An 11,791-nucleotide genomic window follows, 5' to 3' on the forward strand; every position below is an offset into this window, starting at 1 on the left:
ATTTTTCATCGAGGTTCAAGTCAAAACTAATGTTATTTTATCCCTTTAAGTGGAACTGGTTAATAAAAATAAGGTTATTCATGACAGGATGAGAGGATGTATTAAGCAGCAGACAGGAAACTCACCTCAATATAGCTCCACGCTGGGAAAACGCCTCATGTTTGGGTTATATTAACAATAAGGTTTTATTATAATGCCTAATGATTCATACATATTTTATTAGTCATATATATACATAAGATGTACTACTGTAACAAAAAAGCTTTAAAAAAAAAAAAACCCAAACCATTAAGTTAAAGTAGTTCATAAAGTAGCTCAAATCATGTACACTATATTGACAAAAGTTTTGGGACGTCTGCCTTTACATGCACATGAATGTAATATGGAGTCAGTCTGCCCTTTACAGCTATAACAGCTTTGACTCTTCCGGGACAGCTTTCCACAAGGTTTAGGAGTGTGTTTATGTTAATATTTGACCATTCCTCTAGAAGCGCATTTGTGAGGTCAGGCACTGATGTTGGATGAGAAGGTCTGCCTCGCAGTCTCCGCTCTAATTCATCCCAAAGGTGTTCTATCAGGTTGAGGTCGGGACTCTGTGAAGTTCCTCCACACCAAACTCACTCATCCATGTCTTTATGTACGTTGCTTTGTGCACTGGTGTGCAGTCATGTTAGAACAGGAAGGGGGTCATCCCCAAACTGTTCACACAAAGCTGGGAGCATGAAATTTTCCAAAATGTCTGAAGCATTAAGAGTTCCTTTCACTGGAACTAAGGGGCCAAGCTCAACCCCTGAAAAACAACACCGGAATTCAATTAATTGTAGGGGTGTCCCAAAACTTACATAGTGTACAACATAGTGGTGACATAGTGTACATGTGCTTGTAACTGAATAATTTTATAAATGTCCAAATTTCAACAGGAATAATTGTTGTAACTAAGCACAAATGCATTATACAGCCACACGACATTGTTTTTTGATCAAATCCTGAACCCTGACCATGATACCTTAAGAGGTTGTTTTTCTCCTATTAGTCAAATTAAAAAAAAACATATATAAAGTGTTTGTTAGGGTGGAGATTAGTCAGCAGTATTATGACCTTTCTCAATTCTGTGAATGTCCCAAAGCTCTAGTACCATCTGACAGAAGGCAGTTGTGTGAAAAGGCTGTGGTTTGAGTGGCTGGGGTCTTAGATAATCCTTCAGGACATCCTTAAGCACCATCTGGTGTATATGTCCTGGTGGGAGAGGAGCTTACCTGTGCAGTTCATTATTCTGTAGGTTTTTACAGTCAATGCTACTAGTAAGGATGCTCTTAATGTTGACAGAATCTATTAAAGCATCTGAGGTTGTCGAGGAGTTTAGAGGAGTTTATTCTTTACATCAGATTCAACTGGTGACGTGAAGCCAAGGAATTTAAAGCTTGGCCACTGGCCATTAACTAATTATTAAGCTAATTAACCAAAAGAAATTTTTCGTATTAAGGCAACCTTTTCCACACTACCACCACACACGTGTGCATAATAATGGTGTATTTTAAACAGGCAGGGAAACATCATAAATCTGTAAACAGGAACAGTTCTGCCATCTGTTTGTATTCACTCTGCAAGACATAATAGACAATAGTTGCTGTATTGTATTGCCGTAAGTTTCTTCCCATGACTCGACCTACAGTGTTTGCTAGTTTACCTCTCTCTCTCTCTCTCTGTCTGTTTCTCTCTCATTTCTCACTGACCCTACTATTACAGTATAACAGAATAAACACATTTAGAAAACAGGACTGCCCACAGTGTCTTAAGGCATTAAAGCAGGTTATAACCCTGTACTAATAATCTCATAGTTCCTTTTTTTTTTTTAAACCACCGGAGCTAAACAAACTGTTTCTGAATTATTCTGCTCCTGTGTGAACACTCTTCCTATTATCCACAGAAAATCATTTAATTGTAAACGATATGTTGCCTCTTAGCTCTGTACATGCACCCTTTTTTTGCTGTAAGGCTAAATGAACATATCTGGAAATAGAAAAAAAAGGAAGTGGGAGGATGGTGAGCAAACAGCATATGTACAGTACTATTCCAATTTATCCCTATTTAAACTATTTTTAGTTACAAGGTAATGTGAAGCTTTTAGTGAAATCACTTTGGAAATCTGTTTCAGGTTTTTACTGAAGTCACTTCCCTTAAAAACGTATGGCCTCTGTACCCCAAAGTACCTTTCATATACATCTAAATCACACTCAGAGAATAATGCTGAAGTATCCTAACACACACTGACTGGTGTTGGTTAGAACAAAGAGGGGAAAAAACACCCAAGGCAGGACACTCCACCCTTTAGAGCCAACAGGAAATGTTCAGCATGAGTATCATCTGTATGTGTGTGTGTGTGTTATATTATTAGTCTACTGTGTAAATCTATGTGGTTCACAATATATAGAATAATATATGCTTCACAATATATAGTGTGTGTGTGTGTGTGCAGTGTAGTGTGTGAAGGGAGGGTATGTATCTACTGTGTAAATGTATCCATGTAGTATACAGTAGACAAAATAGTGTGTGTGTATGTGTGTGTCTGTGCCACCAAATTCCCTGTGCTGAAATTGTGTCCCACTCCCTGTATAAAATTGTATTTTCATTTTTGAAAAAAAAATTATTTCAAATTCTGTAGAGTCTCTCTTTTCTTGTTGCTCTGGGATTTAGGTGAAAAGTGAACAATCTGCCAGCAGTTTCATCAAACCTGCATCATGTTTCCTATGTACAGTAATACTGGACTTCTGATTCCGCAGTTACTTAAGGTTATTCGTTAGGTCATCAGTTTATAAAGCTTTGAAAATGTTTATAATCTTAGTAATTGTATAAACCCCCATTATTTGGCAACTTGCAGAGTGAGCTCTTCCCTATGACACAACAGCTATCAACCAGGGAGGGCAAATGTTCTGCATTTCTCTTTTCTCAATTATTCATATTTAAGTGTAAAAAAAAAAAAGATGTAAGAAGATATAATCTGTTGACATACTTACCTGGCTAACTTTACTGTCATTATTTACAGTAAAAAAAAAATATTATTATTATTATTATTATTATTATTATTGTAAAAACAACTGTAATTATAGAACATTTGTCATAGACATAGTAAATGGTAGATACAATTATTTGATCCCCTGCAGATTTTGTACGTTTGCCCACTGACAAAGAAATGATCAGTCTGTAATTTTAATCGTAGGTGTATTTGAACAGTGAGAGGCAGAATAACAACAAATAAATCCAGAAAGACGCATTTCAGAAAAGTTCTACATTGATTTGCATTTTAATGAGTGAAATAAGTATTTGATCCCCTATCAATCAGAAAGATTTCTGGCTCCCAGGTGTCTTTTATACAGGTAATGAGCTGAGATTACAGTAGGAGCACTCTCGGGGAGTGCTCTTAATCTCAGCTCATTAACTGTATGAAAGACACCTGTCCACAGAAGGAAGCAATCAATCAGATTCCAAACTCTCCATCATGGCCAAGACCAAAGAGCTGTCCATGGATGTCAGGGACAAAACTGTAGACCTACACAAGGCTGGAATGAGCTACAAGACCATCGCCAAGCAGCTTGGTGAGAAGGTGACAACAGTTGGTGCGATTATTCCCAAATGGAAGAAACACAAAAGGACTGTCAATCTTCCTCGGTCTGGGGATCCATGCAAGATCTCACCTCATGGAGTTTCAATGATCATGAGAACGGCAAGGAATCAGCCCAGAATTACACTGGAGGACTTTGTCAATGATCTCAAGGCAGTTGGGACCATAGTCACCAAGAAAACAACTGGTAACACACTACACCGTGAAAGACTGAAATCCAGTAGCGCCCGCAAGGTCCTCCTGCTAAAGAAAGCACATGTACAGGCTCATCTGAAGTCTGCCAGTGAACATCTGAATGATTCAGAGGAGAACTGGGTGAAAGTGTTGTGGTGAAATGAGACCAAAATCTAGCTCTTTGGCATCAACTCAACTCGCCGTGTTTGGAGGAGAAGGAATGCTGCCTATGACCCCAAGTACACCATCCCCAGGTGACAGGACAACTGCACCCCATCAAAGGGACGATGGACGGGGCCATGTACCGTTAAATATTGGATGAGAACGTCCTTCCCTCATCCAGGGCATTGAAAATGAGTCGTGGATGGATATTCCAGCCTGACAATGACCCAAAACACACGGCCAAGGCAACAAAGGAGTGGTTCAAAAAGAAGCACATTAAGGTCCTGTAGTGGCCTAGCCAGTCTCCAGACCTTAATCCCATAGAAAATCTGTGGAGGGAGCTGAAGGGTCAGCCACAAAACCTTAATGACTTGGAGAGGATCTGCAAAGAGGAGTGGGCCCAAATTCCTTGAGATGTGAGATGTGTGCAAACCTGGTGGCCAACTACAAGAAATATCTGATGTCTGTGATTGCCAACAAGGGTTTGCCACCAAGTACTAAGTCATGCAAAGGGGTCAAATACTTATTTCACTCAATAAAATGCAAATCAATGTATAACATTTTTGAAATGTGTTTTTCTGGATCTTTTTGTTGTTATTCTGTCTCTCACTGTTCAGATAAACCTACCATTAAAATTACAGACTGATCATTTCTTTGTCAGTGGGCAAACGTACAAAATCAGCAGGGGATCAAATAATTTTTTCCCTCACTGTAAATACTATTGAAATAAGTTCTTTCAGTAATCCCCAGGGACTGGGAAAATGAGCCAGAGAGCCAGTGAGTAGGTGCAGTTTGGAAATGGAGGGTGTGGGGTGGGTTAGCGAGGTCCACAAGGTTTTCCCTGTTTGTTTGCAGACTGTTATAAATGCCTCTCGGTCAGCTGTTCCACCTCATCCAGGAAGAAGGGTTAATGACACCACACCTTGTTCACTGTGTCTTTTGGGAAGACAACAATAAACTGATGTACAGTGAAACCTGCTTTCATTAGGATGATATCACTGCCTGTAGGCATCAAAGAGTTTTAGTTCAGGTTTCCTGAGATGTCTGTACTGAACCAAACTGAGACAGTCCATTGTTCTATCATTTATTTTGACTGTAATTCAATTCTGTTCAATTTTATTCGTATAGTGCTTTTAAGAATGGATATTGTTTCAAGGCATCTTTAAAGAAACATAAAAATGTTTGAATATAAATTAAAAAGTTTAATTTCAAACAAGCTAGATTTGTAATGTTTGTGAAATTTGGTTGTGAGCTGTGAAATTGTTAATGGTATACCTATGTTTTCCATGATGATAGAAGTATCTCCCCTGGGCAGGTTGGAAGCCAAAAGGTTGTTATGGGAACTGAAGACATTTCTGTACGCTCCACTCCCACCATCTGGATTCAACACCTGCTGGCAACAGCCTCTGAGAGATAACCGATACACCCATGTGGCCAGTGTTACTGTAAAGAACAAATATAAGGAGAAGAAGCGAGGAACCATAGAGGAACCCTGATCTCTGGAGAGAGAGAACAGTTCAAAAGTGGTCAAGGTCATGGGCAGCCAAGGCTCAGTGATGCATGTGGGTGAGCGAAGCCTGGCCCGTGTGATCCGATCCAACAGACGAGCTACTGTTGCTCAAATTGCTGAAGAAGTTAACGCTGGTTCTGATAGAAAGCTGTCAGAATACACAGTGCATGACGGGTCAGGGCTGTTCTGGTGGCAAAAGGGGGACCAACACAATATTAGGCAGGTGGTCATAATGTTATGCCTGGTTCACCGACATATATACATTTCTGGCATCCTTATGCAGAGTGACTTACAATGGTCTCATTTGATCAATTGAGGTTTAAGGGCCTTGCTCAGGGGCCCAGCAGTGGCAGCTTAGTGGACCTGGGATTCAAACTCACAACCTTCTGATTAGCAGTCCAACACCTTAAACACTAAGCTATAATAATAATAATAATAATAATAATAATAATAATAATAATAATAATAATAATAATAAATAAATGATGATGATAATACTACTACTAATAATAAATAAATAAATGATTATGATAATACTAATAAATAAATAAATAAATAAATAAATAAATAAATAAATAAATAAATAAATAAATGATTTATCACTGCACGCCACCGGCTCTCATTTTTAAATCAGGCAGCGAGATAAACACCTAAAGGTCTTTTAGTGGCAGTTGTGCGCACGAGCGGCTGTGCCGGAAGTGTCCCGTTGCCCTCCACTAGCCGCCGTCCCTGTACTGTCCGAAGAGCTGTAGGACGACTTGGTCTGAAATCATGGTGTTTGAGGAGAAAATGATCACAAACGGAGACCCAGAGGAGGTGAGGGCTGGTATTTAACCCTCTGCTTCGAAATCAGTGCAGATTTTAACAGACGGCTTACTGAAGGCGTTTCCACGAGGACACAGTATAATGTAGCTTAGCAACCAGTGCTAACCTCCGGCAGTTGTGTGTTCCTCTGGTCACCTTTACTGTAGATTTAATGACTCGAGTATGGAGTGAGATTAGATCACTGAATCAGATAAACTCAATGAACAGCAATCTTCCAATATAGCATTACACAGTATTTCTGAGAGAGTGGTTTCAGATATTGGATTAAGACCACATTTACGGTTCTGTGATTAAGCAGGAAAATAGAGCTGGGAATTAGGAGGACTATTGCGATGTATTACATGTATATTTTACATTAAATCAAATGATGTAACATGACCAATTTAAGATGAAGACCCTGGATAATTCCTGACAACTCAAACGCAGTATTGTATCTATAAATGTGGCTCACTGTATCATCATCATCATCGTTATCATCATCAGCAGCAGCAGCATCTTTGCACTGAACAGACCAGAGGTTTTTTTTCCCCTTATGAATATGTTGTTTATTTCTATTTAAACACACAAACAAGAGCAATGTGATGATGTGGGGATACAGTGCAGCCAGAAAGGACGTTCCAAGCAAACGCTGTCAGTTAGCCAAGACATGGCTGGTGTCTCCAAATACCAAAGTGATGATCTGGACGTTTAATTTGTACAGTGACATACAGAATCACAGGAAACAAACACACAAAAAAGTAATATAGAAGCTGTGTGATACTAAATCTGAGCTGAAACTAAGTTTTGTTTCTCTGATGTCACATCTGTTTCATTATAGGAAGAAGAAGAAGAGGAAGAAGAAATGGTGGTATGTTGGGTTAACGTATTGACAATTCTATACAAGATTTTCCTAGTGATTTAACTAATAGCTCTATTTAATTACACCGATCAAGCATAACATCATGACCACCTGCCTAATATTGTGTTGGTCCTTTTGCTGCCCTGACCTGTCGAGACATGGCTAGATCATCACTAGATCCCTGGAGGTGTGCTGTGGTATCTGGCACCAAGATGTTAGCAGCAGATCCTTTAAGTCCTGTAAGTTGCGAGGTGGGGCCCATGGGGGCTACTTACAGGACTTAAAGGATACTTTTGATAGATACTGACCACTGCAGACCGGGAACACCCCACAAGAGCTGCAGTTTTGGAGATGCTCTGATCCAGTCGTCTAGCCATCACAATTTGGCCCTTCATCAAACTCGCTCAAATCCTTACGCTTGTCCATTTTTCCTGCTTCTAACACATCAACTTTGAGGACAAAATATTCACTTGCTGCCTAATATATCCCACCCACTAACAGGTGCCATGATGAGGAGATAATCAGTGTTGTTCACGTCACCTCTCATTGGTCATAATGTTATGCCTGATCGGTCTATATGTATATCCATGACACATTCAGGACTTTAGAATGTGCATGCATTAATAAAATGCATAAAAATGTGCATGCATTAATAATAATAAGAAGAAGAAGAATTCCTGACACTTCTGTCTTTTTTTTTTTTTTTTTCTCTGTCCTGTGAACAGAATGATAGGCTTGAAGCATACAATGCTGAATTGAACGTGTCTAAAAGGCAGTTATATGATTTATAGCATATACCTGATTATAACGAGCAGCAACGTAGAATGTAGTCAGATTCAGTCATTATGGGAGATGGGAATGCTTTGTTGAGGCTGTTTGTGTTTGACTCCACTGCATTTTCATGACTTCTCTAAGTAGGACACATTTCTTATCCAGATGTGTCTTATATTAACCTGCACCCACACCGACCCTTTATAGATTTACTCTCAGTCTAGCATGAGGCACATCTGATTTCACTGGTTTAATTAGTTGATCTTGGCCTTCAGAAGACTGGGATGTGGCTTCTGCTTGGTTGCAAGGCAAACCTGTGACCGTTTGCAGATAAGATTGATCCACATCGATGGTTTTAAGAATACATTTTTATGTTGTTTGAATGAGTTGTCTGCTGTATTCCATATGACTGATTATCAGCGCATGTCTTATGAGAACATGTGGATGTTACTAACACACTTATAAACACAACCAGCTTGATGTTTATTAAGAGAAACTTCTGTTGTGTGATGTGTGTGTGTGTGTGTGTGGTGGTTGTGAACTCAGGACCCGTTAGAGGTGATCAGGCAGAAATGTGAGGAGACTGAGCACTGTGTCCACACGCATGAGAAACTTGAGCTGTGTGAGACGAGGGTGGGCTCACGGTCAACCAACGAGGACTGCACTGAGGAGCTTTTTGATTTCCTGCATGCACGAGATCACTGCGTGAGTATAACTGTGCTTCAGACAGATTATCTTGCATTTTGTTGTCCAGGGTGTAAAGACAGGGTACACATTGTTGTTGTTATTATTAGGAACACAACAATTCTTTTTTTCACTGAACTACATATAGCCGTCTTTATGAATAATTTTTTGTAAGTCGTGAAGTAACTAGTAACTGCTTCATAACAGGTGAATCCTTCACAAACCTCTACTTATAATCTCATATGGCAAGGATTCTCAGTGTATTCATTTGTAGAAGTAAAGCATGCAATGAGAAAAGGAACTGGGACTCGGTAGTCTGATGCACTACTGTTAGTGTTATACCACAGAACTGCTGCATTCTTGAATCCGATTGGTCAAAAGGTCTTGATCAGTTTTCTCCAACATCTGCTTCAACAGTAGTGCCAGTTCTGTCAGTGGTTTCTATAATAACAGCTTACACAAGAACATGAACACCGATCAGGCATAACATTATGAGCAGTGAGAGGTGAAGTGAGTAACACTGATTATCTCCTCATCATGGCACCTGTTAGTGGGTGGGATATATTAGGCAGCAAGTGAACATTTTGTCCTCAAAGTTGATGTGTTAGAAGCAGGAAAAATGGGCAAGTGTAAGGATTTGAGCGAGTTTGACAAGGGCCAAATTGTGATGGCTAGACGACTGGTTCAGAGCATCTCCAAAACTGCAGCTCTTGTGGGGTGTTCCCAATCTGCAGTGGTCAATATCTATCAAAAGTATTCTTTAAGTCCTGTAAGTGTATAGGATCTGCTGCTAACATCTTGGTGCCAGATACCACAGAACACCTTCAGGGATCCATGCCTCGATAGGTCAGGGCTGTTTTGGCAGCAAAAGGAGGACTAACACAATATTAGGCAGGTGGTCATAAAGTTATGCCTGATTGGTTTATACCAAACACTCCAAGGCTTGCTCTAAAGAGATGTTTGTGAGGAATTAACTTGTTTTTGTTTGTTTTTTTAACCTTAATGTAACTTAACAGTTATTGTAATGGTCAACATATTGTGGTATAAAAGGAATAAAACACTACAAATCTAAATCTCTCTTCTTTCTTTGTCCAGGTGGCCCACAAGCTCTTCCACTCGCTCAAATGAAGCTATTCAGATCCTCATCACTGCTTCTTCATGGCTCTACTGTCAGTATCATTAATAAACTTGTTATTTGTAGGCAGTGAGCTGATTGCTGACATTTTTTTTCCATCAGAGCCAATGTACTGTACTGTACCTAACAGTGTGTCCAATGATGATTTGTGAATAAAATGTTGTAATGTGTTACATCTCTGAATTAAATACAGTTCTTAAGCCAGTGCTGATGTTAATAGAAGTGAATATTTAAAGAATCATGGAGCAGCTGAGAATTCCCTGTTAAATCCCTGCATAAGAACACATGCAGAAGACCGCTGGAGAAGATGCTGCATTTGTGGTGCATTACATCCTTCTGACTCGAAACCTATAAGTGCACTGTGGATATCTGATACCTTTTAGAGTACATCATTCATACATTAACCTATTTACAGCTAAATGTTAACTTGCATGGTTTCAATGAAATGATCCACAGTGTATAAAATTTCTGGCATTCTGTTTTCTAGTAGCTATGTATTATACACTATATTGGCAAAAGTTTTGGGACATCCAATTCAGGGGTTGTGTTTGGCTCATTAGTTCCAGTGAAAGAACTCTTCATGCTTCAGCATACCAAGACATTTTGGACAATTTAATGCTCCCTACTTTGTGGGAAAAGTTTGGGGATGATCCCTTCCTGGTCCAACATGACTGCACAGCAGTGCACAAAGCAAGGTCCATAAAGACATGGATGAGTGAGTTTGGTGTGGAGGAACTTGACTGGCCTGCACAGAGTCCTGACCTCAACCCGATAGAACACCTTTGGGCTGAATTAGAGCGGAGACTGTGAACCATTCCAAAACTGGGACTTCTGCCTTTACATGCACATGAATGTAATATGGAGTTGCCCCGCTCTTTGCAACTATAACAGCTTCAACTCTTCTGGGAAGGATTTCCACAAGGTTTAGGAGTGTGATTGGGAATTTTTGATCATTCCTGTAGAAGCGCATTTGTGAGGTCAGGCACTGATGCTGGATGAGAAGGCCTGGCACACAGTCTCCACTCTAATTCATCCCAAAGGTGTTCTATCAGGTTGAGGTCAAGATTCTCTCAAGTTCTTTTACACCACACTCACCCATTCATGTCTTTATGGACCTTCCATGAACTAGATAGTTTTAGCAGTTTTTTTACACTGCATTTTATATCAGGGTGGCATGATGCCTCACATGTTCTCCCTGAGTTTGTGTGGGTTTCCTCTCACCTCCCAAAAACATGCCAGTACTTGAACTGTGGTGGTTGGGTGGTGTTTTGTAATGGACTGCCAATGGCCAGGCTGTATTCTTGCAACATGCCCAGTGTCCCCAGGATACCTAAGCTGGATAAAGAGTTTTGTTTAAAATCAAACGTGAATTTGTGTAATTGTAAAAGACTAGTTGACATCATGAGCAGTTTTGAACACTGTTTCTGTTATTTGTTTAATGGAGTAAGGTTTAACATGACAAGAAGGACGCATTGTTTAGGTGTGTCTGTTAAGCGTGAATCAGCTTTGTCTAGCTTGTGAAGTCTGGCAAGTCTTGTCAAAGACAGATGGAGTCTGCACAGCAGCATCCATTATAACTCTTCTAAAGTTGAAGGTCACTGCTCATATCGGTGTTAGTCCTGTGGGACACCTGCAGCTGAAGTCTGAGAATCTGTGCTGTTGAAGCACATCGCTGAAGGTTTGGAGAAAATCACATTCAGTCAAATCTAAAACATGTTCAAAATTCATAAATTAGCTGAGTTTAGAATAACTAAGATGGAAAAGGGTCATGACTCTGACATAGGCATGATGCCTTTTGAACAGGAAATGAGAATGTTTCACAGATAAGAGATTTTTTTTTTTTTTTTAAATGTATGTTTTACATTAAAGTTGAATTATAATATAAAACATAGAGTAGAATTTTGTTTGGTAAAGGCCCAAACTTTCAAAAGAATAAATAGTTGGAGCATTTCGACTTGGGGAATTTGGCTGAGGTCATCATGTGTGATAAGAAACCATGGATATAAGCCGTGAGCTGTTTAAAGTAAAGGTTACGGGTTTGATGGGATGTTCTTTGTGAGCATCACATAACAT

General features: G+C 39.6%; 1 protein-coding gene across 1 annotated transcript; it reads left to right on the forward strand.

Annotated features, from left to right (window-relative positions):
• The first annotated feature begins 6,133 nt into the window (after window positions 1–6,133).
• LOC131361105 (cytochrome b-c1 complex subunit 6, mitochondrial) lies at window positions 6,134–9,923 on the forward strand. The gene is made up of 4 exons (XM_058402018.1): window positions 6,134–6,281; window positions 7,108–7,137; window positions 8,446–8,604; window positions 9,679–9,923. The coding sequence occupies exons 1-4, from the start codon at window positions 6,237–6,239 to the stop codon at window positions 9,709–9,711; spliced, it is 267 nt and encodes an 88-aa protein (XP_058258001.1). The 5' UTR covers window positions 6,134–6,236; the 3' UTR covers window positions 9,712–9,923.
• The last annotated feature ends 1,868 nt before the right edge of the window (window positions 9,924–11,791 follow it).

The sequence above is a fragment of the Hemibagrus wyckioides genome, linkage group LG11, assembly GCF_019097595.1.
Source record: "Hemibagrus wyckioides isolate EC202008001 linkage group LG11, SWU_Hwy_1.0, whole genome shotgun sequence".
NCBI lineage: Eukaryota > Metazoa > Chordata > Actinopteri > Siluriformes > Bagridae > Hemibagrus > Hemibagrus wyckioides.

Bases quoted from the DNA above. Each gene is read 5' to 3' on its own strand.
- LOC131361105 (XM_058402018.1), top strand. From the start codon at position 6,237: ATGGTGTTTGAGGAGAAAATGATCACAAACGGAGACCCAGAGGAG. The intron at 7,138-8,445 runs GTATGTTGGGTT...TTGTGAACTCAG, and splicing joins AAGAGGAAGAAGAAATGGTG to GACCCGTTAGAGGTGATCAG. The intron at 8,605-9,678 runs GTGAGTATAACT...TTCTTTGTCCAG, and splicing joins TGCATGCACGAGATCACTGC to GTGGCCCACAAGCTCTTCCA.